We start from the raw sequence: 26,423 nt of genomic DNA, 5'->3' as shown, positions 1-26,423 counted from the left end.
CATAGAATGCTATGGAATAGAATTTCGGAAGGGGGTATTGGAATCAAGAATTGTGACCTTTAAAGATCTGTTGCCTTAACCCTCAAGTTAAGCGTTCCCAAACCCACACCGGCTGACTACTTCGCTGCGCGCGCACACGCACACACGCACACACGCACACACACACAACACACACACACACAACACACACACACACACACACACACACACTCTCTCACACTCTCACACTCTCACACTCTCTCTCTCTCTCTCTCTCTCTCTGTCCCTCTCTCCGTCTCTGTCTCTGTCTCTGTCTCTGTCTCTCTGAACTGGTAGTGGAAATTACGGGAAAACGGCTGGACGGATTTTAATAAATGACTCCTCATTTTGAAGCTTGAAACTCAAAGTTTTTCGGAAAAATAGTAGTTTTCAGTGAAATGTCAATTTTTAAACATAATTTTCCTATTTTCCAAAATCGTTCTGTCGTCAGTTTTGATAACTAGCTAATAGCATTCACGGCCGACTTGATATTACCTTCGCTTTTTTGTAAAGGAGGAGCGAAGCGAGCATCAAGACTGCCGTGTTGCATTTCAAAATAAAACAAAACACATACTACAGTAAACAATATTATACGAAGGCCATGATCTGCAAGAATGCTGACATATTTAGCTCTCAAATTAAATTGGTTATTAAAAAATTAACTTACTAAAAATAATTTATAGGTTCGATTCTGTGGTGTGTAATTTTCTGGGCACAGCTGTGTATTGGATATTAAAAACTACAAAACTTGAGGTGGTTTGATGACATTATTACCATTAGAAATGAAATACAGTATTATTGTAGTTAATGCCATGATGTAACTATTTTTCATTAATTATACATATTGATGATATGAAAGTGAAACGTTTTGGGGTTATATAAGTAGATGCAGAGAATAACTTAAATTAGATTTTAATTTATATATTTTACTGAGTGGCGGCTATATATATATATATATATATATATATATATATATATATATATATATATATATATATACTTATATATACTATATAGCCGCCACTCAGTAAAATATATAATTAAAATCTAATTTAAGTTATTCTTATATATATATATATATATATATATACATATATATATATAGTATATGTTACTGAAAGCTACAAAACTTACGTAAGATAATAATATTATTAAAAATTAAATATTTTTATACTTATTAATCAAGTGGGGTTGGGTCTTTTTCATATATTTAATGGCGGTGTGGTATAGATATTTATATGCGTGGTTATCTTCAGTATTGGCTCGAGAGAGAGTATCTTTCATTGTTACGGAAGCAAATAACTTTCCGAATGTCTGGTATTCTTCATTGAAAATAAATCTGAGAAATGTTTATTTGGACGTTTAATAAAATTAGTTTGCAGCATTTGCTGCATAAGCCACTAGTATATGTATGTATATATATATATATATATATATATATATATATATATATATATATATATATTTGTGTCTTTTATTTAGGTATTATTTATTTGTTTTTTTTTCATTTTTAATTTTTAATTTGTAATTACACTTGTATCTTGCATTTGTTTCTGTTTTACCTCTTTTTTCAGTTTATAGGCATATGCAATTGTGTTTTTTAAACAAATATGTACTGTCTATTGTAATTGGGGCTTTTCCCTGTTATAGACATAAATAAATAAATAAATATATATATATAATATATATATATATATATAAATAAATGAATAAATGAATAAATGAATAAATAAATGAATAAATAAATAAATGAATAAATGAATAAATAAAAACATAGATAAATAAATATTTCGAACAGGTAGCGTCAGTCGCCACTAGGCCAGCCCACTCCGTGCATCGCCTGTCGGCGTTGGGGGAATGCTATAGAATGATGACATCAGAGACGAAAATTGACGGAATGATGTAGATGCCTTATATGGGGAAACGGTAGGACCCCGAAAAAAACCTAACTGAGACCTTGTCAGTCATAATTGTCATTATGGATTTTTCGATGAATAATTGTGGGCTATTTCGGAATTCGAACCCGGAGCGCCTGCGTGACAGACTACTCAGCTACCTCAGGCGTCACACGTTACACATACTATACCCCCTGCGGTGACTGGGTGGTCAGACCTCCCACCTGTCGCGCATGTAGCCCAAGTTTCGAGTCCCGGTCAGATCTGGGATTTTTCATTGAATTGACAATTGTGGCGGTCAAGATCGCAGTAGGAGTTTTTCTCGGGGTTCTCCCGTTTTTCGCCATATTAGGCATGCACATCATTTTGTCGCCATTACTCCATTTCGTCATCATTCCATAGCATTCTCCGATTGCCGGATGGAGACGCACGAAGGGGGCTGGCGTAGGGAGGAGAGGGAGTTGTCTGTTCGAAACCCGGGTACGCAGCCAACCTCAGTGTAGTCAGCCGGTGTGGGTTTAGGAATGCGCCTAGCTTGAGGGTTAGCGCAGTAGGTCTTAACAAGTCGCAGCGCTGGCCCATAGTGTCCCCTTCCCATAAATTCAATTCATTTCCATTCACATAGTTGTTTACCGAATCTTGTTTGTTTGGTTGAAGGGTGTGACTTGGTGATTCTTGAGCACAGACATTAGTGTATATTCATGTAGCAGAAAGAATTGAATGCGTAATAAATAACCTCAAGTGACACGTAGACTTTAAGGCTGGAATATTAAAGTAAGTTATGTAACATATTTCATTATAATATAGGTCTAGATAATATAAATTACACACTTACAGAATTACTCTATATATTAAGCCCTTTAGAGTAAAAATTATGTTTGTGCTCCATCATCATCTACTGTATTTTTACAAGTAATACAATGAATTAGATAAAAATTGGAAATTTATCCTTTGAAGAGGTCGAACAATTCAAATACCTAGGAGCAGCAAACAAATATAAATGATACTCGGGAGGAAATTAAATACAGAATAAATATAGGAAATGCCTGTTATTATTCGGTTAAGAAGCTTTTATCATCCAGTCCGGTTGTTTTTTTTTTTTTTTTTTGGTTGTGAAACTTGGACTCTCACTTTGAGAGAGGAACATAGGTATAGGGTAGAATAACTCTTCTCGGGTTCTCAGCCAGGTGAGTTGGAGATTAGCTTCCAAGCTTCCGACGGCTAGCTAATCTCCAACTCACCTGGCTGAGAACCCGAGAAGAGTTATTCTACATCAAACGCCGGGAAAGCTTCAAGTCGTACATAGGTTAAGGGTGTTTGAGAATAAGGTGCTTAGAAAAATATTTGGGGTAAGAGGGATGAAGTTACAGGGGAATGGAGAAAGTTAGAGAACACAGAACTGCACGCATTGTAGTCTTCATATGAAATAATTAGAAACATTAAATCCAGACGTTTGAGACGGGCAGGGCATGTAGCACGTATGGGCGAATCCAGAAATGCATATAGAGTGTTAGTTGGGAGGCCGGAGGGAAAAATACCTTTGGGGAGGCCGAGACGTAGGTGGGAAGATAATATTAATTAATTTATTGGGTTATTTTACGACGCTGTATCAACATCTAGGTTATTTAGCGTCTGAATGATATGAAGGTGATAATGCCGGTGAAATGAGTCCGGAGTCCAGCACCGAAAGTTACCCAGCATTTGCTCGTATTGGGTTGAGGGAAAACCCCGGAAAAAACCTCAACCAGGTAACTTGCCCCGACCGGGATTCGAACCCGGGCCACCTGGTTTCGCAGTCAGACTCGCTGACCATTACTCCACAGGTGTGGACGATAATATTAATATGGATTTGAGGGAGGTGGGATATGATGATAGAGACTGGATTAATCTTGCTCAGGATAGGGACCAATGGCGGGTTTATGTGTGGGCGGCAATGAACCTCCGGGTTCATTAATTTCCATAAGAAAGTAATACAATGAATTAGAGCAGCAACCTATGGTACGCGTAAATCTGGTGGTAAGTGAGTCACTGCTGGGTGGTACTCAAAGTGTGAAATGAACATATAAATTATTGTAAAATATAAAAATATACAGAGCTGTTTTCTGTATATTTTATGAAACATTGCATGGAATAAATTCAAACTAACTGTTTTTAAATTAAACGCGCCGAAATAAAGGATTGTTGTTGGTATTTGAGAAAGAACCAATTATTATGATCATGGGAGCGACATATGAAAGCACATTTGGCCTCCAGTAATATTCGCAAAATTGGGGGATATAATTCACTCTTCCTCTAAAAATAGCATTGAAACAGTTATCATTTCACCGTAACTAACTCCTCAATTCTTTTGTGTATTGAAAATATGTTAAAGTTTATTGTGACATACGGCGGTGATTTCGCAGTTGCGTACCTTTTCGTAACGCTTGCGACCATGGATCGCTTCTCGTAAATCGGGAAATACTTCGCATAACTAGTCAGGGAGACAATTGTAAGAGACCGCACGGTAGATGTATATGCTAAGAATCAGGAAATATCCGCAAAATTGACTCAATTTTCTTTGCTTCTTGATTTCCATCCTTCATAGGATATTGAATGTAGAAATGGACGATTTGTCAGTACAGAGCGAAACTCCCTTTCGTTAACCCATGGAAAATATGTTTAAAAATATACCAACAAATTAATTTTGGTAGTAGCTACAGAGTATGCCAGATATGCCAGTAAAACGCCACAGTTCTATTAGAAATATTTTTTCAAGTTGCCATTCTGTGAATTTGGTAAAGCAAAATCCAAATAATGAAAGTTAACAACGTCTGAAAGGCCTAAAGAAGGGACAGGACTTCTGTTATTTGTATAAAAGACATTATCGATGTTTCGGGTCTTTCCAATTAAAGGATTTGCATCTTTTTAATAAATAAAGTTACGCAAACTTAACCTAACTCAGAGTGTAGGCAGTTTCTGGAGACCTATTCTGTGATTTCGTGGCAAGTTACAAGATGAACAGTTCGATGCCAAGTGGTAAACAAATTTATAATACGAGTGTTGTACACAAACGTAATGCATAATCACTAGAGAGCGGAATTTCAGAATCTACTCTTTGAAGTTAAATCAGTACGGAGTTTGTGGAATAAGCCAAATAAATAGACGAAGAGTAGTGGCACGTGGCGCTGTACAACTGAAAAGAGACTACTCCCGCATCAAGGCCAACAGCCACAGTACATACATATAACAATGGTTTCAAGACTAAGGTTGTGTTGTGTATTACAAAAGAATAAACACAGTCTTTTCTGAAAAGTTTCAATTAAAAATGTTACTGTTTCACAGACATTGTTCTTAACGAAATGTTTAAACGCATATTACAGCAATCTTTAATGTGAAATTTTAACTTAAAATGTTGTTGTTGTTTTCTAATGCCAGGCGTTTGACAATAAAGTATTTTCAAAGATATTATCATGGTCAGCCACTGAAGTACAGATTTTGAGGTGTTCCGAATCCATTTCTTCGTTTGAGTTGCACAATGGGCAGTTAGGAGACTGATATATTCCAATTCTATGCAGATGTTTGGCCAATCTAAATGCGTGGTAAATCGGGAATTAACTGTGGATTATGATGCAGAGAGTTCCATTTTTTTCCTTGAGATTGGTTATCAAATTTTGTTTGTTGAAATCTAAGTATGTAGATTTAATAAATCTTTTCACAGAATAATACGTAGATTTAGTAACAGGTCTGTAAGTAGCAGTGCTGCCCTTCTTTGCTAAAGCATCCGCATTCTCGTTTCCCAGGATTCCACAATGGGATGGTATCCATTGGAATACAATTCTTTTATTGAGTGATATTAATTGAGAGAGCATTTTAGTTATTTCTACTGTTACTCTATCAGAGGCACTATTCTTAACATATTTAAGCCTATATTACAATAATATTTATTGTAACATTTTAAATTAAAATCTTACTGTTTCATAGGTACCGCTCTTAATGCAATGTTTAAGGTAATATTACGATAATCTTTGCTGTAAAATTTTAACTTAAAACATCGGTACAAGTGTAACAAGTTTCTGTACTGAATGGAATATTTAAGCCTATTATATTACAATAATCTTTAGTGTAAAATTTAGCCTAAAATACCTGTACAACTGTAACACAGGTACTGCCCTCGTGTAAAAGTGTTCTTTCCAAAAAAAATTGCCGTCAAATTTGATGAAAGGAATGCTGGTATGCACCATAATTTCGTAATTTCTGCTAAATTCGTGCGCTGACACTGAATTACTAGTTGAAGGTAGATCATCAGACTCACTTCTTTCTATAAATTTCAAATAGTTTCTATGTTTTTTAATCACAATGCTGCTGGAAATACCATATTTTAGAATAGATTATGTCAGTCTTACATGAATTACACACAATTTTGTCGTAATTTACACATACATACTCTCTTCCGAATTTCTCTACTCACTTCTGTACTTTCGTAATTGTTTTAGGCGTGTTTATTTCAATTAGTAAGTGCATAATAACAAAAACATTGCTAAACTGAAGTATACAGTAGTTGTTTAGGAGTAAGGAAAATGTTTAGAATGACCTTCTAGTGCGCGTTACTTGTATTTGTGAGCAGGGTGTGTACTGAAGGACGTGACGTTATGTATATTGCGTGCACACTTGTATTCATTCCATTGTTGTTGAACGAATAAAACTGTCTTTAGTAATCACAAATCATGTTTAATTGATATTTATTTATTTATTATTTATTTATTATCTAATTATTTAATTATTTATGTCTATAACAGGACAAAGCCCCAATTACAATAGACAGCACAGATTTGTTTAAAAAAAACATAGAATTGCATATAACATGAAAAAGAGATAAAACAGAAACAAATTCAAGATACAAGTGTAATTACAAATTAAAAATGAAAAAACAGATATTACCTAAATAAAAGACACAGATATAGATATAAATGAAAAATAGTTAAGTATAGATATCTTAACCAAAAATGTAAAATGTAGCTATAATTGGCAAATTACAGAGTAAATATAACACTACGTTAATAAATTCAGTATACAGTATTATATAGTAGGACTAGTAGGCTTAATTTATTAATTTAAAAAATTCACTGCTACAGAACATGTGTTCCAATTAGTAGGATATCTGATTATAACTATAACTAACATGCAACTAGAATTTAACATATCATGAAACCATTGCTGTATATAATTTTTTATTGTATAAATTGTACGATAACGAGAAATCTACATCCTGTTTATTTGATAGATGATTGTAAGTTCGAAGCATTAATAAAAGTGGAGACATTTTATGAGATTGTGTTTTTGATATCCGTAAATAAAAGAGAGATCGCTTTCTCAAATTTGATTTACCAAAATTGAAACTAATTGGCTGTAGAAGATCAGGGTTGTCTATTGAACCATTTATGGTTTTGAACAAATAAATTTGTTGTGCTCTTATCCTGCGATCACTGAGAGATGGTACATTAAATTCAACCAGCATGGATTCATAAGGTTGGAATATGTTGTAACATGAATGTTTTTTTCACATATAGCAGTTTTAGGATTTTATTCTGTACTCTAAAATGGCAGAGTGCGAGTGATAGTGAGGGTTCCAAACCATAGATGCGTACTCTAATTTACTTCGTATTAAACTATTATATATTTTTAAGATCGTTTCAACATTCCTGAAAAAATGTTTTGAGTTTCTATAGATAAAACCTACCAGTTTGAAGGCTCTATTCGCAATTGTTTTTATATCTTTGAAACTATTTCATTTGATGATATAAACTTTTGTTTATGTATTTTTTATTTAAAGAACATTCCAGAAAATTTTGTTTTATTTTTTAGTCATTCTCTGTACAATGCATAAGGAAATTATTACTTTTGTTTTCTTAAAATTTAAATTCTAAGCGTTGTAATTTTTGACACTGGGATCAATATTCACCAAGATATTTCCTATTCAAAATAAACTAAACCAGTATAACATCTGAAAACTATTTCTTCATAGAGACCCATAAGTTAATGAAAATTTTGAACAAAACATGTGAATGATTCTAAATAATGCGATATACTTACTTGTGCATAGCATCAATATAATCTGAACTTCCAAATCTCTGGGCGTTTACAGATGTTCCCATGGCTGATTCTGTAGAGAAACAAAAGGAAAATAATCTCAATAGAATGATGCAAGTAGTGGAAGAAAAAATTTGCTAGTCGTAGTTGTCTTCTAGTAATTAACAAACGTACAGCACGATTTATTCCTTACCTTAGTATTCATATAATATGTGATAAACAACATTCACTACGCTGCGTATAAGTCGGACAGAGTAATTTGGACTCCTAAGATCGCTTATCATTGTGACACGAGAGAAGTTCATTGGGGTCAAATTCCATGAAATGCTTGGTACACATCCCTAAGTGAATTAAATTCGGCGACACTAACAAGGGAAGGGTTTCGGCTTGAACAGGAATTTTTGGTTAAAAATTTGTACAGACGCTTACCTCACAATGGTGATGAAGACCGTAAAATCATTCATTTGTGTAACTCTCCGTTTGGTTGGTATTGGTCAATACACTTCTTTAAAAATGTACATGAGGATTCTCCACAAAATGCATGATACAGCATGGAGCTGAGCAATAAGCACAACACACAGAAGCAACACCTGAACAATCTTCTGAACCACACTCCAGTGCTGAAAAATCAAATGCCACCTGAATTACAGTACATTTTTGAAGTCTGAGACTTGTTCACAATTCACGTAACCAGCTGACTGCCAGGAATACTGAAGCATAGGGCGGTATACTGGAGCAGACAACTGGTTATGAATAGCTAACACAGTGCATTTTCATTATAAACACTCGATTTCCCAAGTTGAGTTCTGGATTCTCAGCAAGAGTCCTTATGTAATCTGTTATCTTCCGAGCATATAGTTTGTATTGTCTAAGGAAATAGATATTCATAGGATGGATATATTTAGTTTCTTAGGTGGAATGATCATAAATTCCATGTCCTAATCTTGGAATGATTCATTTATTAAGGTTGCGTCCTTGTGCGCATTTAATGACTCACACAACAGTATATACTTTTGATTAGCTGCAATATTTTCAGACAGAACGTTGGAGAAAAATGTTCTTAAATGGGCTTTAGACATTTTACCACTCACACTAGCTTCTAGGCTAGGCTAGGCTTACGGGTAAAGTGTCCCATCCACTTAACTTGTACAGTGCTCCCCCACCCTCAACTTGTACAGTGCTCTAACAGACAAACCACACATTACACAAACGAATGCTTTTGGGAGCTTTACAGAGATGTAAAAATGGGCCTGTATACAAATTTTGGATACGAAATTCCTGTTCGAGCCGAAACCCTTCCCTTGTAAATCTCGTTGTGTGCAAATTGAATAATGTTCCAGATACAGAAAGAGAACCTCTGATTGAGGTTCTGCTGATATGTGCATCTATTATCAGGCAGTACATGTCACTTGACGATATGTGTCAGAATGACAATAGTTTGTATAATCTGAAGTCTCGTTGGTGTTATATATATATATATATATATATATATATATATATATATATATGTGTGTGTGTGTGTGTGTGTATGTATATATATATATATATAATGTCACTAGTCACCGATGTAGGCAATGGAGAAGGAAAGAAAGAGGCAACTCTAACCCATTATCTCCAGACATAGTTACCTCATGAGTGATCCTGATTTGTGCCACTTATGAGGTTCAAATCTGTCTTCGGGCAGTTGACTGAACAACAACATACAGAAAGAGTCTACGTAAAGATATTTTTTTTTGGTCCTACAGAATGCATCTGTTGTGGTAATAATTACTATTAGAGAAGAAAAATTCGCTCCGGTGCCGGGGATCGAACCCAGGTCCTTGGTTCTACGTACCAAGAGCTCTCACCATTGAACTACACCATTGAGCTGGAGGAGAGAGGTTCAATCCGGTACTGTGGATTGGACTTCGGCGTAGCTCAATAGTGAGAGCGCTTGGTACGTGGAACCAAGGAGCTGGGATCGAACCCCGGCGCCGGAGCGAATTTTTCTCCTAATATTAATACAGAAAGAGACTGATGTCATATAATGACAGAATCGTGTTTATTATATTTTTCTTCCGTTACTTAATTGGCATTAGAAAGACCTCCAAAATGATGAGATGACTCTATTGAGATCCAAACGGATCACTAGCTTCAAACCTTGCCATGATGATGATTATGTAGCTACCCCCAGATTGTTGTCTTATGGAATTGGTGATAGATAAATATATTTTGCAATTTGAGCTCTGTTTGTCATGGGATTGCCTGACATTCGCCTTACTTTTTGAAGAAACATGGTAATAAGTCATCGGGAATTGAATCCATGTCAGATCATAGCTCCCTATTAGCAGGCACCGACCCTGTGAAGAATGCGAAAGTAATGTATCAACTGTTACTCACTCCAAAGCTACTTGAAAATACGCACTTATTCGCCAGGTTCCGAACTGGTGACATCTACAGCACAAGTTACATAAAAAAACATTGAATTAACATGTATTAACCCCTGGGGTACCTTAATGGTCAGAACTTTAGCCTGTCAACACCTCTTATCAGTTTCACTACTTCGCCACTGTCAGCTCCCCTGTAATGTTCTCCTCCAGCCACGGTTGGTGAGATGAGTCCCAAATTATATTGCCGAAATATATAACTTTAATTACTGACAAAGTAGGCCTATTAATGTACGATCGAAGCGTGGCAGTTAAGAACGGTATACATATACCTTATATAATCTATTTTTGATCTGTTGTTCTTGCTTATCTTATCTCACTTTCAATTGGCCTACAGATTATCATTCTTTATTGAATGTCATGTAGGTTACGATAGGTACTTACCACAGATAATGTCCAGACTGCAGGCGAAGATGTAGGGATTAACGTCGAAGACTTCTCGTCCAACTTCCTTTCTGAGTTCGTTTACTAGAATATCAGAGTTTTCGGCGAATATTGGTATGAATTGTTCCAATATCTTGAAGTGGAAGGAGGGTGTGATAATCTTCCTTCGAGAGTGCCATTTTTGCCCTATGGATAATAGAAGTACGATTAATTGTTAAAGTCATTGAAAACACTTATATTGGTACCACTGGAAAGTTGATTATTTCTGATCATGTAGGAGGCAATTAATTAATTGAAGAATGGGAAAGCTACAGGAGTTGTTGGAATCCTCATTGAATTAGGAAATGCTTGGGCGAAGACAAGAATGAAATTAAATTATTAAACGAAATAAATGAGGAAGCTGAATGGCCTCAAGATTTTACGGAGACATTCCCTAAAACACTGCTGCCAATACTGAAATTTATAAGCTTGTATTTACTATTTGGGAAAAGGAAATTGTGCCAGAATAATGGAAGGAGCCCATAATTGTACCTATCTTTAAAAGGGAGACAAGACTAAATATAGTAACTTTCGAGAAATATCACTTTTGTTGACGTTATACAAAATGTTGTCCAATATTCTTTTGAGAAGATTACCTCCATATGTAGATGAAATTATTGCGGATCATCAGTGTGGTTTTACGCTTAATAGATCGAATATTGATCAGATTTTTTGTATTCGACAGATATTAAAGAACAAATAGAAGTATAAAGGTACAGTGCATCAGTTATTTATAAATTTAAAAAAGGCATATGACTCGACTAAGAAAGAAGTTTTATATGATATTCTTATTGAATTTGGTATTCCCAAGAAACTAGTTTGATTAATTAAAATGTGTCTCAGTGAAACGTACAGCAGAGTCCGTATAGGCCGGTTTCAGTGAGATGCATTTCCAATTTACTGCGGGCTAAAGCAAGGAGATGACTATCACCTTTACTTTTTAATTTTGCTCTAGAGTATGCCATTAGGAAAGTCCGGGATAACAGAGAGGGTTTTGAATTGAACAGGTTACATCAGCTCCTTGTTTATGCGGATGATGTGATTATGTTAGGAGAAAATCCACAAACGATTAGGAAAAATACGGAAATTTTACATTAATCAAGTGAAGAGATACGTTTGAAAATAAATCCCGAAAAGACAGTGTATGATTATGTCTCGTGACCAGAATATTGTACGTAACAGAAATATAAAATTTGGAAATTTATCCTTTGAAGAGGTGGAAAAATTCAATTGTCTTAGTGCAACAGTAACAAATATAAATGATACTCGGGAGAATATTAAACGCAGAATAAATGTGAGAAATGCGTGCTATTATTCGGTTAAGAAGCTTTTATCATGTAGTGTACTCTCAAAAAATCTGAAAGGTAAAATTTATATAAAACTATTATATTACCAGTTCTTCTCTACGGTTGTGAAACTTGGACTCTCAAGTTGAGAGAGAACAGAGGTTAAGGGTGTTTGAGAATAAGGTTCTTAGGAAAATATTTGGGGCTAAGAGAGATAAAGTTACGGGAGAATGGACAAAGTTACATAAACGCAGAACTGCATGCATTTTATTCTTCCTTGACATAATTAGGAATATTAAATCCAGACGTTTGAGATGGGCAGGGCATGTAGCACGTATGGGGAATCCAGAAATGCATATATAGTGTTAGTTGGGAGGCCGGAAGGAAAAGATCTTTGGGGAGGCCGAGATGTAGATGGGAGGATAATATAAAAATGGATTTGAGGGAGGTGGGATATGATGGTAAAGACTGGATTAATCTTGCTTAGGATAGGGCCCGATGGTGGGCTTATGTGAGGGCGGCAATGAACTTCGGGTTCGTTAATTGCCATAAGTAAGTAATAGAATGTCAAACACTTCAGCAGGTATTGAACATTAATTTTAAACTTACACTTCCGCAGCCGATGCTTATAGGTTGTAGGTTTCCGGGTCCTTACAGCATTGTTATTGTTTGTAGAAGCAGTAGTTTTGACGAACATACTGTGGCCTTCTTCAGAGCTGCAGTGACTTTTGTCTTGAATTGAAGAATTGAAAGGGAGGAGAAATGGGACGGGAAAATATAAAAGGTACGCGAAAACACGTCCTGGCAAAGGGAGTTCGGGGCTGACAGAAACTGAGTATGTGAGCTGCAACCTATTGGCCACTTGTCTCACTCCGGGTCACTCTGCTCCACTGAAGGATCTCTAGAAAACTGTGAAGGAGAAAGCCGAAAATGGACGTAACCTCTTAGGTACCACATACGGGGGAAGGTGGATTAGTTGAAAGGCAGACTGCAAGACAGAGAAAGAAATGGCGGAAGATGTAAGTCTGCACATTGAAAGGTTCTATAATTCCCTATATAATATGCCACGAAAAGCATAGTAGTGTACATAAGAATCTAAAGATTGGAAGAATTATAATAAACATACTACATACCTGTAGATGTAAATAAACCAAATCCAAGCCAGGGATGGAAAAGCTTGTAAAATGCGGCTTTCTCTATCATCTCCGTGTTGTTTAGAACTGCCTGAAAATGGAAATATGATGATAATTTATTCTAGACCCCAAGAATTTATTCTCACTAATTAATATATTTCTGTTGTAACTTGTGAAGAAATAGAAATTGCATGTCTACGCGTCTGAACTGAGAATATAATTTGAATAATTTATTTTATTTTACAAATATAATATTTCGTTCAAGTTCAAGATTAAGCATTAATAGTTATCGGTGATATAATGGTCATCATACTTGCTTCCCAATTCATATGTCACGGGGTTAAATCCAGCAGGAAGCAGAGAAAATCTAAGTTCATTTTGCATCAGATATAAAGCCATCTATCCATATAGTGTGCCTATATGTAAAAGAGTTATATACTCATATCAATAAAATAAAATAATACTGAAATCTTATGTTGTGCCCCGCTAATTTTGAGTTCTCAACTATTAGAGCCAGGTATAATTAAGGGACACTAGTTTTGAGTTTTCACAAAAAAATTGTTACAAAATCAGTTTTCGTTTCTTTGTACTGAAATATTCGTTAGAAAGTTGAGAGTAAAAAGTTTCTTGCTCCTAAGTCATCTTATAGGTCTAGGAGCGATTCCATGCCTATATATTATCTGAGATATCTCGTCGAGAAATTTTAAGTATCTTGAAAATTAAGAGGAAAAGGTTATATATTTAAATAATATAATATGAATAAAGAAATGTCTGATTTTCTAAAAAACATATTGTGCTTAAACTAACCTATATATAATGAATTTCTCAACGATGAAATATTGGCCGAGAATCAGGGTCCACTTGAAAAAATATGAACTTACTTTCTTACAAATGGCTTTTAAGAACCCGGGAGGCTCAATGCCGCCCTCACATAAGCCCGCCATCGCTCCCTATCCAGTCTCTACCATCATATCCCGCCTTCTTCAAATCCTTTTTGCTATCCTCCTATCTACGTCTCGGCCTCCTCAAAGGTCTTTTTCCCTTCGACCTCCCAACTAACAGTCTGTATGCATTTTTGGTTTCGCCCGTACGTGCTACATTGTCAATCTCTAACGTCTGGATTTAATATTCGTAATTATGTCAGGTGAAGAACACAATGCGTGCAGTTCTACGTTGTGTAACTTTCTCCATTCTTCTGTAACTCCATCCATCTTAGCCCCAAATATTTACCTAAGCACCTTAATCTCAATATTAAATTAAAATTAACTTCGAAACTAGCACTGTGATTAAGATTAAATAAAATTTGTTTTTCTTTCTTTAGTGCATCTAACACATTGTTAAGAATTAAACAAATCAGAATCAAATTGTAAAAATCTAAAAACTCAGTCATTGTGTTCCTTAAATATCCGTTGTTGAGGTCTGATGTATATCCTTATATCCTAGTGGAAATATATAGATTGAAAATTTATTTTGGTCATCTATTTTTATTACGATATCCACAGATCTATTTATCCAAGGTGCAGTAATTCAATGTGGATAACACTGAGTCAAAACAACTAAACGGTGTCGCAACAAGAACGCCGGATTTAATAATGTTAATAAATGCAACAAAACAGACAACAGTCCGTCAACCCAACAACAAAACAATTACGCAATGTCCCCACAATGTTTTGTTGTCATTGTGCTGGCGACACTATTACCTGTTCTATGTTATCTGTTTTTGTTGCATTCATTCACAGTAAATCCGGCGTTCTTGTTGGGGACAGCCTTTACTTGGATTGGTGTTTTAAAAAGTTAATACCAAAACATAATTTTCAAATAGAATGCAGCCACGCATATAGACCACGCTGGCTCAATTGCACTAGTTGTCCTCTGTGTATACTATGCTCTGTTTACATAGACAACTCAGTATATCTGCAAATCTGGATGGATGACTTTCGTAATTACATTATAGCAATACGCACTGTAGAGAGCCAGTTTCATTACGTGCTAACGTTTGCAATGGAGTTATGCAGTTTAGTAAGCAGTTTTCAACATGATGGAAATTAAACCTTCCAGGCACACGAAGTTGAATACAATCAAGATTAGCTGGCAATCATATATCAACAAATGCAGGAGAGTTTTTATTTTTTTGGAAATTATATAATGCAGAAATACAGTATAATATAATCTGCAAAATGAATATTAGTTCAGGGACACTACGCTACGAAATATATAAAAACAAAATAAATGGATTTTCTTCCATGGGGAGCATACTGCAAGATTTGCTTCGGGATGCGTGTTCTATTTACCCTTCTGATTGTCCCAGTTTTTCTTTGATTTGTTACATGTTGTAATATTAGTTCGGTGTTTAGTTCTTTCAGGATATCATCACATCTTTTGTGGTCTCATTTTGTGATTCCTGCAGTGCATCTCATGAACTTCTTCTCGACAGCCGTTATTCTTGAGGAGTCATTTGTTCTTATGGTCCAAGCCTCGCATTTGTGAGATAAAAATGGTCGCGCAAGAGTTATATAGGCCTAATATATGGAATACTTTTCTTTGCATAGGATATACAAAAATGACGTGAAACATTCTACTTCAAAATCAATATCTGACTCAAGTAGACGTAATTTTATTTTTTCTCGAAAAGTTTATATACTATAATGTTCGTGTGTTTCACTGTCTCTTGAAAAAATTTCCTGCACCAATCACTCTACTGTAGTGGAAAAATATATAAGTGACTGAAACCGCAAGTTGTGGAAGAATAATATTATAATCATCTCCGAAGTCTTTTATAAGCACAGGCAAAGATGTAGATTTTATCGGCATTTTAATACAAATTCACAGTACCGTCACTAGATCACAACTGAACTCCATAAGAAAGACTTACATTTAAAACGGTAAATACGCATGCTGTGTAGAAACAGAGTATTAGAATGCAGTAAGCAATACAAAACCGCACCCATAAAATTGCGAATGAACAGAACATCTTTCACGATGTTTTTCAATTTGCATAAGAACCTGAAGGCACATGAGAAAAGTAAACAATTAACATCTCCCTATAGCTAGTGTTCCTTAAACCTGTAGCCATATTTGGCCAATGGTTTGCTGTTCAGACTTCGTTTCTTACTGATCACGTAGCCACTGTCACATTAAAACACGTGGCCATAGACATTAATATACACACTGGATGTGTTATGGGCACAACTGTTCTTTAATTCTTAGAACATGTTCAATACAATACTCCAACCTCACGACCAATATACCTGCTGCCAGACCTGGATTTTGTTCCACAAAATTCAACATCTATTCCCTCCTGTTGACAATTTAATTAGATCAGTTAAGGAGAGACTCCACTGAAAATCATGAACATTTTCCAGAATAATTTTATTGATTATTTCACTTCTTTAGAATGTATATTTTCATACCCGAAATGCATTTAGTTCAATTGTGATTACAAACTTGTTTAATTTTTTTTTAAATTGAGGCTGTAAGGGGACGTGGCATTTAAAGAGCTGTCAAAATTATTTTTTTTATCATAAAATTCTTTTTTACAAATTTCTGATTACAAATCTAGTAACTTTTTGTTCTAAAGTTGGCTCACTGAAGTTACTAGATGACTGTAGCGGAGGAGAATTTTATTAGGTAACGTATCTGTTACATAAATATTGATTTTACGTTCAAGTCCATTTTTCCGTAAATTTATTTTTCTTGATTCAACACCAACCCTTTTATGTCAAATATTAATCAGCTGGATGAAATTGTTATTGAAAATATTTAAGAGGTACGGTAGCTGCATGTTTATATGCATTAATTTTGTAAGAAATGCTGTTAGTTTATTTTATTAGTGTTTTTTTTTCATGAATTATAGAAAAAATAACATTTAAAAAAATCAATGTAAATAAAGAAGATATTCCATAAAATGAATGCATAGAAATGTTTCATTGTGTCTTCTGAGTGTAACAAAAAAAAAAAAAAGAAAAAATAACATTTAAAAAAATCAATGTAAATAAAGAAGATATTCCATAAAATGAATGCATAGAAATGTTTCATTATGTCTTCTGAGTGTAAAAAAAAAAAAAAAAATGAGATCTTCTATTTAAACTTCAATGTATTAATGAACAGAGCAAATTGCACTACCTTATGTTGCATTTTTAAAGTTTATTATTAGCCTCTGTTTGTAGTATTCTTAATTGAATCGGTCATTGCAGAAAGGGGATAAGTCATGAAAAACGCGAAAATGAGTTAAGAGTGCCATTGTTTTCTCCAGGCCTAGACACACATTTACATACAGAAATGGGACAAATTTGCTCATTCTCAACGCAAAGCAGAGCACCATAAGCAGCGCAGTCATTGCAGAAAGGGGACAAGTCAGCGACTTACCTTCTTTCTGCACTGACTGACGACGTGACGCAACTGAGTGCCGCGGATCTAATAAGTTACGCGCTCATCAGCTGATAAGGAAAATGACAGATAAGGTAGAAGAAAACTGTGTTATTAGTGGTAAACGTAAACGCAATGAAATTAACTACCGCAGAAATGTAAATAAGAAAAATAAACTGAAGGCATTGGAACGTCAATTCCGTTGGGAAGTCTGTAGTAGCCCGTACGACAGGAGAACAATGTGGGTAAGAAACTACTCATTGTTTGTTTAGCCGCAACTTTGGGTCATCAATTTTCAACATTCACAATTTCAAAGACCATACGGCGCACTTCTATTCCTATCATGAAGGTATAGGCCACAAATCTTCAAATGAAGTGTGTCCCTTCTGAACTACATTGAAAATAATGTCCCTTCTTCAGTCCAGGAATTGTATCTTTTCTCTTATAACTGTGGAGGGCAAAATAAAAATCATACCTTAATTCGATTGTTGCTTGCACTGATCCAAATGGGGAGATTATTTTCGACAACGAGGACATTCATTTCTTCCCTGTGACCGCAACTTTGGTGTAGTGAAGCGCAAACTAAGAAAGACAGACAGGGTATATGTGCCAGACCAATACAATACCTTGATCCACCAGGCAAACACAAACAACAGATTTTCTGTAGAATCAGTTACTACTGATGATATTTTGAATTTTAAATACTAGTCGCCAGAGTATTACAAGAAAACCACCTGCTCATTAGACACATTGAAGAAGAAAGGGAAAGATAAGAATATGTTTTCTTCAGCACAATTCAGTGAATTTGTTTACTCTATAGATGATCCAGGATGTGTGACTGCCAGTTTGTTCATTGGTAGTGAAATGAGGAAACACAGATTCTGTATGAAAAAACCAGGTTCTGGACGCATAGTAATGCCTACACAAAAGCATACAATGGGAAAATTCCCATTAATACGAAAAAACTTGGAGACTTATCGAAAGTGACGCAATAAATTCCATTGGAACACACTTTCTTTTACGAAGAGATCCTGAACTGGCCACCTTGTGACAAGAAATCTACAAATGACATGGTTTCCAACGTCTAACAATACACTCTATAACAATTGAAACAAATGACTTTGTGTAGTGCTTTAGTGTATTTTTATTGTGCTCTCCTATATGCAGTTTTTAAGTACGAGTTTAAAGTAGAGTTTTGATTTAAAACTGTGATATAAAATCACATATTGGTACATTTCTGTAGTAGGAATAATGACTAAAATGCAAAAATAATTATGTAAATGGTGACAGTAATGTAGTAATTACACATAAAAACATCGTTATCATTGTAATTATTAACTTTTAGTTTGTTTTCAAATATTACATTAGCCCAAAATTGTAAATTATATATTTTTTTCTTTTATATTTAACAATTCCTTGCAGAAAGGGGATAAGTCATGGTTCGATTAAACAACTTGAAACAAAAGTGTTTGAGATGTCAGATGTCTAACATGATGTATTATACTTCACTATTCATAAACAAAGTAAGAAAAAATATTTATAATGATTACTCCAGTATTGGAAGAAGAAAACAGTTTTTATTGATTATCTCAAAAGTAAGATTTTATGACTTATCCCCTTTCTGCAATGACCGATTCAATTAGTTATTAAACATATGACAATTAGTACTTGATACTCTCTTTTATCTAGTAAATATAGTACTTTTAACCAAATATTATGTAATTTGATAAATATCTACATTGTTTTTATAATTAAATTTTTATTTTGTTTATCTATGAAATGTATTGCAGTAAGATTGTAACATTTGAAAATGTCTATAGTGAAGTTTTTCATTCAATGACAATAAAGATTATTATTATTATTATTATTATTATTATTATTATTATTATTATTATTATTATTATTATTAAAACGTAAGTTAGAAAATATATCTAAAAAATATATAAAAAATAAAAGGTCAAAAACATTTGGGAGTTCAACATTTGGATTTTATTAGTGTTTTACATAGTGAACACGCTCTCAAAATGTTCTTGAAAAAAAGTGATTAGAAAAAAAAAACGTTGTTTTAGTGCAGTGTCCCCTTGATACAACAATTACGAAAACTAGGTACTACTCTTCATGTGTCACGGACACGCTCACAAACTAAATGAATATTTGAGTATTTGAAACCTTCCTACCTGGAAATCTTTCCTCATAAAGACGTCAAACAGCACGAGAATGACATAATGTTATCAGAAGTTTTTTGTACAATATCCAAGGAATAAGCTGTTAAAATTTGGAGTTACATTACTTCCATCATGTAGGCCAGGCATCTCAAGGCCAACGCATGAAAGTTGTTACACAGAGCAAATGTAGATAGCGTAGTCAGCTGAAGAGATAAGCGCAATACCCGAAGATAGCCGATCGTTGATTTATGTTACAAGGATGAGTGAGCTAAAGAAATTCCACAAAGCGGCATTTTGAGTTGTACTGTCAAAATAAACGGTTGTTTTCGGAAGGAATAAAATTTAAGTCGTTTGCAGTAATAATAATAATAATAATAATAATAATAATAATAATAATAATAATAATAATAATAATAATAATAATAAATGTACTTTCTAATGATATATTATGAGTAAAAAGAAGACATCTGAAGCATGAAGAACCATACCTGTTACGTAATCATTTAAGCACAAGGAACTGGCTCCCTATCCCATTATCTCCTTGCCTAGTTGCCTCATAAGTGGTGCCTTGTTGATATCACATGTGTGGTTCAGACTGTCTTCGGATAGTTGACTAAACAACAAAGTACTTCATTTCTAGTAAATGGTTTTTGGTATCTCCCTTTTTTTAAGTTCATATTATATTTAATAAAATAAAATTCAATTAAATAATAATAATTAAATTACAATTAAACTTGTTGATTGTTAAGGTACGCATTCTTATGTTATGTCCCCTCAAATTCTTTTCTCAAGTCCTTCAGTACTTTATTATATTTGTCATACTGGTTTTGATTCAAATTAGGTAACAATTTTAGATTAATAAAGTGGTAACAGTTATCCACTGAAACTTGCAACGCCCACAATTTCGCTTTCCCTATTAAAGCTTTTATTTGTTCATACATTTGCGGTAATAAGGACATTCTTTCCTCGGAGATGGAGACAAAATCGTAGCGGTTACAGATGTCTATTCAAACGTCGCGGTCAATGACGTCATCCGGAGATACACGAACTGCTCCCGCATCTTGTTCCACTCTTACATTAAAAAAGAGAGAGAGAGAGGAGGAAGTGCTCCGAGAAGGCCCTATTGAGACGTCTGATGTAGGCTATAACAGAGTGATCTTGTGAGAGTAGACAGCTAGTAGTAGCATACAAAAATGTTCTTAGTAGGATACATGAAACAAATAAATGTTTAATAAACTTTAAAAGTTGGGCTTGGTCACGGCTTCTATTACTGACAACTGGCTCAACCCCAGTACAAAATATGCTGTTCTCTCGAGACAGTGTACATTCGTTCGTGAAGATGGTTAGACAGCTGACTCTACATATAGCATCGCATTTGTGTGTGTGTGCAGTTCATTACAATGACGAATTAGCTCGTCTTGTTCTTGCGGAATTTATTCGGACGTTCCCTGGTCAGTTACCTCCTTCCAGAACTGTAATTCATAATATTGCGAACAGATCCGAATCTACTCCTTCAGTGCAAAATAAAAAGCCGACGCCAAAATGTACAGATCTAACAGAGGGCTACTTAGACCATCTTGGCGTATATCTTGAAAGGGTCGCCAACGAAATCTCTCCCGATATTATCACAACAAGTGTAGATGTCAGTGTCTTCTGTACATAAAGCAACGAAATTGTTAAAATTGGAGCCGCACAAGTGTATACGTGTGCGTTGTTTACAACAAGACGATGAAGTAGCACGAGTACGTTATTGTGAGTGGCTTTTTTCATCAGTGACATGAGGTTTAATCGACTCATAGCTGATGTTCTTTTCAGATGAGGTGTGGTTCCACTTACAGTAATTGGTCGTGCAAATAATGAAAATACTAGCTACTAGTGTTCTGAAAATCGACATTGTGTACAAGAAATCTCTATTGATGATAGGAAATTTGGAGTTTGGTGTGATGTTAGCGCAAGGCGAATAATTGGTTGGATATTTGCGAGTGGAACACACGTCTTGATATACTCTTCATTGATCGTAAATTGAGCACTTTGTTAGGTTAAATATCGTATATAGCGGTAGGACAAATGAAGTCAGAAACTTTACAGTGGCAGAACTCATTATGTTGATCAGAATATATTTTCCCTATACAACGGCTATTTAACAGAGGAAAGACGAAATTTCCAGCATCTTTAATAAGGCACGATTTTATTCACGTTTTAATTAGTGGGGTTAACGACACGTCCAGCTGTCGAGAAGCAAAAGACCGCAAGCGGTCAGTACACAGACCTATAACAGAAGCCCTGTATTTATATACGTACTTACCTTTACATAATCAGGATCCGTTATAACGACTGCTGGTATTGGACCAAACCATACCTTAAGTAAGGGTTTGTATTTTGTTACCATTGTTATAGCCATATTCAAGTAGTCTGCAACATAAATCAATTTCCAAGAAGTTAGAAGTCTACCCACAGTGAAATGTTATATTGCATGGTATTTGCATTCATTTAAAATGATGTTAGTATGCTTGTAATGTTTGGGACCGATTACAAATGTTGACTGCAGCATGTTACATTAGGGTGATCATTATCAGGGGAGTAAAAATTAAACTTAACAAATTTTAATGGACTTAGGATGAAAATGTGAGCAATAACATCAGAAAAGAACTGTGTAAGATTTTATTACAAAAGAAACAAATTTAGAGGTCGCTACCAGGTCTTAAATTTTCAGACCTCTATAATAAAATATGTTAAACACGAACAATATTGGTCATTAAACAAGAAACCAGTTTTAAACTTTCTTCTCATGGTATTTTAAAATTGTGCTCATTGTGCTCTTTTTTGAGTCAGGAATCCTCTTTCTATGTTCTTTTATCATCGTCATTAAATATTGTTTCTGCTCCTCATTCGCCGTAAGAAGTTAGTTGAACTCCTGAATTAGTCATAAAATAATGTTGTAAATTTCAATCAAAGATACAACTATCTGCAAATGTTTATTTTCTACGTGAATATAAGGTATATAAACGTTTTCGCCTTGTGGGGCATCATCAGATATATTAAAATTATGTGATCTGAGCTTATATTAAATTAGATCTATAAAAGGAAATACGAACAGTGTGTAATACATGGTGATAAAATTTTCATGAGTTATATGTATACAAATTGTAACAAGAAATAAAATGATGAATTTCAATGTAGTGTAAATTCAAATATGATTAAAATTGGATTGTGTGTACATATAAGTCATGTTACATTATAATACATTTTATCAAATAATGTTATGCAAATTATGATCATGTTAAAATGAATAAATGGATAAAATCTTGGGTTATAGTTATTCAATGTTTAGAAAATGACACGTCTTGGAGTACTGTGTATCATACCGAAGTTTGCAGTAATCGATGTTGTAGGTTGATTGTGATGTGCGTATAAATTATCATTCATATGCTGTAAACATAAAAGTATGATTTATTTATACAAATTATGAGCATTATTTAGTGATCAAATGGGATAGAAGTCTATTTTGGTTTTGGAGATGTGAAAAGGTTTTAAGATTACTTACGAGTACTTTGCTTGATTGTAATCTAAATGTTGTCTAGTTTCGATGCAAATAGTGGTTATCCTTGTTCCTTTAGATCTAAATAATCTATCTTTTATAATGCATATCGTTGTTGAATTACTGTGTTTAATTAAGATGTGTGTATATGGAAGAATTATACGTATATGTCTCGGTGTATGTGGGAGTGTTGATGGTTTGAAGTAGACTGAAGTTGAGTGATCGTCTGTGTTCCGCTGTGTAATGGCGGAGTAATATTGAAGGGAACTATTTGAAAGACGGTGTCGTTGACACCTCTGCTTTTAACGTTCCTTCAGCACTGATAAATTCTTCTGTAGATATATTTCTATTCAGTTAGGTCCTTTGAGAGGAATGCCTTAGAATTGAAGTGTTACAACCAACAAAGTCCTTTATTTCCAGCTGATTGATATTGTCAATTTTTTATGGTAGCTCTAATGCCACGATTTGTATTTTTGTTACTAAGTTATGTAGAGCTTCAACCATCAAACACTTAGTTTGTGAAGGGACATTCCTATCAAAAAAGCAAACCCTACAAGTTCCTCCGATAGGTACCAAAGATGTTGAACGAACTTGTTTCTGGCCACATTTTCTATTTCTGGATCAATTTCTTTATATTCATGGAGATACTTTAGTAGATAAATATCATTCCTGGGGGCTGAAATAGAAAAACGGGGCTTCAAACCAAACTTTTACGTAAATCCTTGCCACAAATTTGCAAAACCTCGTTAATCTCCTCATCTCGCTATTCCTATGCTTAAACTGTTCTCCAAACAAGAATATATTGAAGGCATAGTTATATGGCTTTCGACATCCACCTTGCATGATGAATGGCTCCGGGTGCTATGATACGAATGACTCTTGGTTTTTCCCCTAAAAATATAGTGGTCAACTCCAGAAGTTCCCTGTAATCATCTCTTGAATACTGCTGATTATGGATAATGTTTTCGATGTGTTTCAGAGTTTCTGGACTTATATTAGCAGAAAATGTTTTGTTCAACAAAGGAGAGGATCTTGTTTTGTCTATGAAGCCCCAGAACTTTTGAAAACGTTTGTGTGTTAGTAGTCTAAGTTCAACACCGTCGTTGTGTTTAAATTAAACAGTTACAAGCAGTAAAATCCAATCATAATCTCACTAAAAAGAAGGAAACAGTACCTCACTCCAATTTTATAGCAGTGCTACGGATAAAGATATAAACAAACAGGTCGTCGCTGCGTGTTCGTGGAGTACAGTCAACTCCCGATATTCTGAAACTATAGGCCTACTAGTAAACACATGCTTGAGCAGTGATGTTCATTTTCGTCGTCATCTTTGCAGTGAATAATGACGTGCATTCTTAAGTTACGAAGTTTGAACATATGCGGATGTCACTTGAAATTATTTTATATTGCAAGAAATTATTTCAATAGCACATGACATTATTGGTGTATGATGTAGTACAAGATATTCTTATTTTCTGATATATATTTTTTTGTTTCATTTGAATGCCTATTGCATATGTCGCTCATAATTGAAAACCCACTAATTTTCTATATACTTTTCTAGAAATTCCCTAAAATATAGATTATTTAATTTATTAATTGAGGTGTTGGCACTGAACATCATGGTAGGCTACACAAATCCATGCTAAACGTCGAGTTAATATCTTCATCATTTTCAGATTTGTTCATACTGATTCTTTTCGGTTACGTTCAACACACTTTCTGTGCCCTTGGTATTGCAGTGTCTTTCAGTGCACTGTTTTTGTCACTTTTACGTTTAATTTGCACAATTTGTATGTAATGTTGTCTAATATTGACTGTTGAAAATATACGTTCAAATATCCTCAACTATGCTCTGCAATATTACATATTGCATGCTTGAGCATCTTACCTAAGGCATTTTACCTCTGCAATGAACCTTCAATCAGCCACAAAAATGTACTTATTTAAATAATACGACTAGTAAGAGCAGTGATCGATAAGATTACTCACTATGACTGCGTCCCGGTTTTGACTTTCTAGAAGAAGAGGGCAGAGGATGCGTAACAGCTATTTTGTATACGAACGTACCTGTACCAGTGCTGTGACGCCACATATAGTACGAATCAGGCAACCTTATTCTAGTTTATAGGTAGCTGGAATACGAAGCATAGTTATTTCTGTCATTTTACTATCGTTACTACAACATAATTTATTAGTATCGCAATTACCATTGTTACTAGCAATGATATTTCTTTTAGTCCTAATTACTCTTTTACCCTTCTCACCGAGATTAAATGCATTTACTTCTTATAAAATTATGACTATATATTGATCGTGTATTATACCTTCCGGCTTTGCGAATAGACATGGTAGGACTGTTCCCAGGATTGGATATACTGGTTCCCCAGGAATTTTATCCATCATTTTCCTTATACGTCTCGCCTCTGGGTCTCGTCTCCAAAAAATCAGAAATCCTAAGAGAAGGGCAGCAATCAGCAGCAGTGTTGTGGACTCCATTATGCTGTAAATGCAATGGAGGCTCTCGTGCAACAGGTAATCCAAATTCCAGCCAGAAGTTCCCTGTGTAACAAAAGTATAGTGTTTAAGAAGTTTGATTATACTATAGATTGACAAATCGAACTGAAACCCTGACCGAGTTACTACGTGAGCGCTGGCTGTCTTGGGAAGGAGCAAGTGAGAAAGCACGGGGGGAAGGGAGAGAGCGCTATGCACTATGTACTTGCAGGTGCACTCACAGTTTGTCAAACCTGCTAACAAAAGCATTAAAAGGTTGACTAGTTGCCTGCAATGCTAGCATAATGGAACCTTCCTAGCCGACAGTCGAGGCAAAAATGAAGAATCCGTTATTGTGGTAATACTGGAGAGTGGTTCTTCTATTGGTCGCGATGCCCACACACACCCTCTCAGATATTTACGTGGTGATTGGTGACTGAATGACAAGGAGCGAGGGAGAGAGAAGAAAGAAAGAGAGAGATTCCAGAAGTTGGCGTGTTTTATGGGTTTCACTTGAAGCTGTCAAAGTATAAATACATATTGTTTCCAAAATTCTTTGATCTCTGAATTAGATATTAAAATTAATGCCTACGGATAATGCATGACTGCTGC

The 26,423-nt window shown here is 34.8% G+C and overlaps 1 protein-coding gene across 2 annotated transcripts in view; it reads right to left on the bottom strand.

Moving 5' to 3' along the window:
- Positions 1 to 25,887, bottom strand: part of LOC138698303 (cytochrome P450 4C1-like) — a 103,175-nt gene extending 77,288 nt beyond the window's left edge. For both annotated transcript variants that reach the window (XM_069824123.1, XM_069824122.1), the window contains exons 1-5: positions 25,643 to 25,887; positions 22,083 to 22,189; positions 13,248 to 13,338; positions 10,790 to 10,975; positions 7,983 to 8,052 (exon numbers count right to left, since the gene is read on the bottom strand). In XM_069824123.1, coding sequence (XP_069680224.1) covers positions 7,983 to 8,052; positions 10,790 to 10,975; positions 13,248 to 13,338; positions 22,083 to 22,189; positions 25,643 to 25,814 — 626 coding nt within the window. In that variant the 5' untranslated portion in view covers positions 25,815 to 25,887. The remainder of the gene's footprint in view (positions 1 to 7,982; positions 8,053 to 10,789; positions 10,976 to 13,247; positions 13,339 to 22,082; positions 22,190 to 25,642) is intronic.
- Positions 25,888 to 26,423: the final 536 nt, after the last annotated feature.

This window comes from Periplaneta americana, chromosome 4 (assembly GCF_040183065.1).
Source record: "Periplaneta americana isolate PAMFEO1 chromosome 4, P.americana_PAMFEO1_priV1, whole genome shotgun sequence".
Lineage (NCBI taxonomy): Eukaryota > Metazoa > Arthropoda > Insecta > Blattodea > Blattidae > Periplaneta > Periplaneta americana.
The sequence above is the reverse complement of the archived record's forward strand: the minus strand, read 5'-3'. Positions and strand labels throughout refer to the sequence as shown.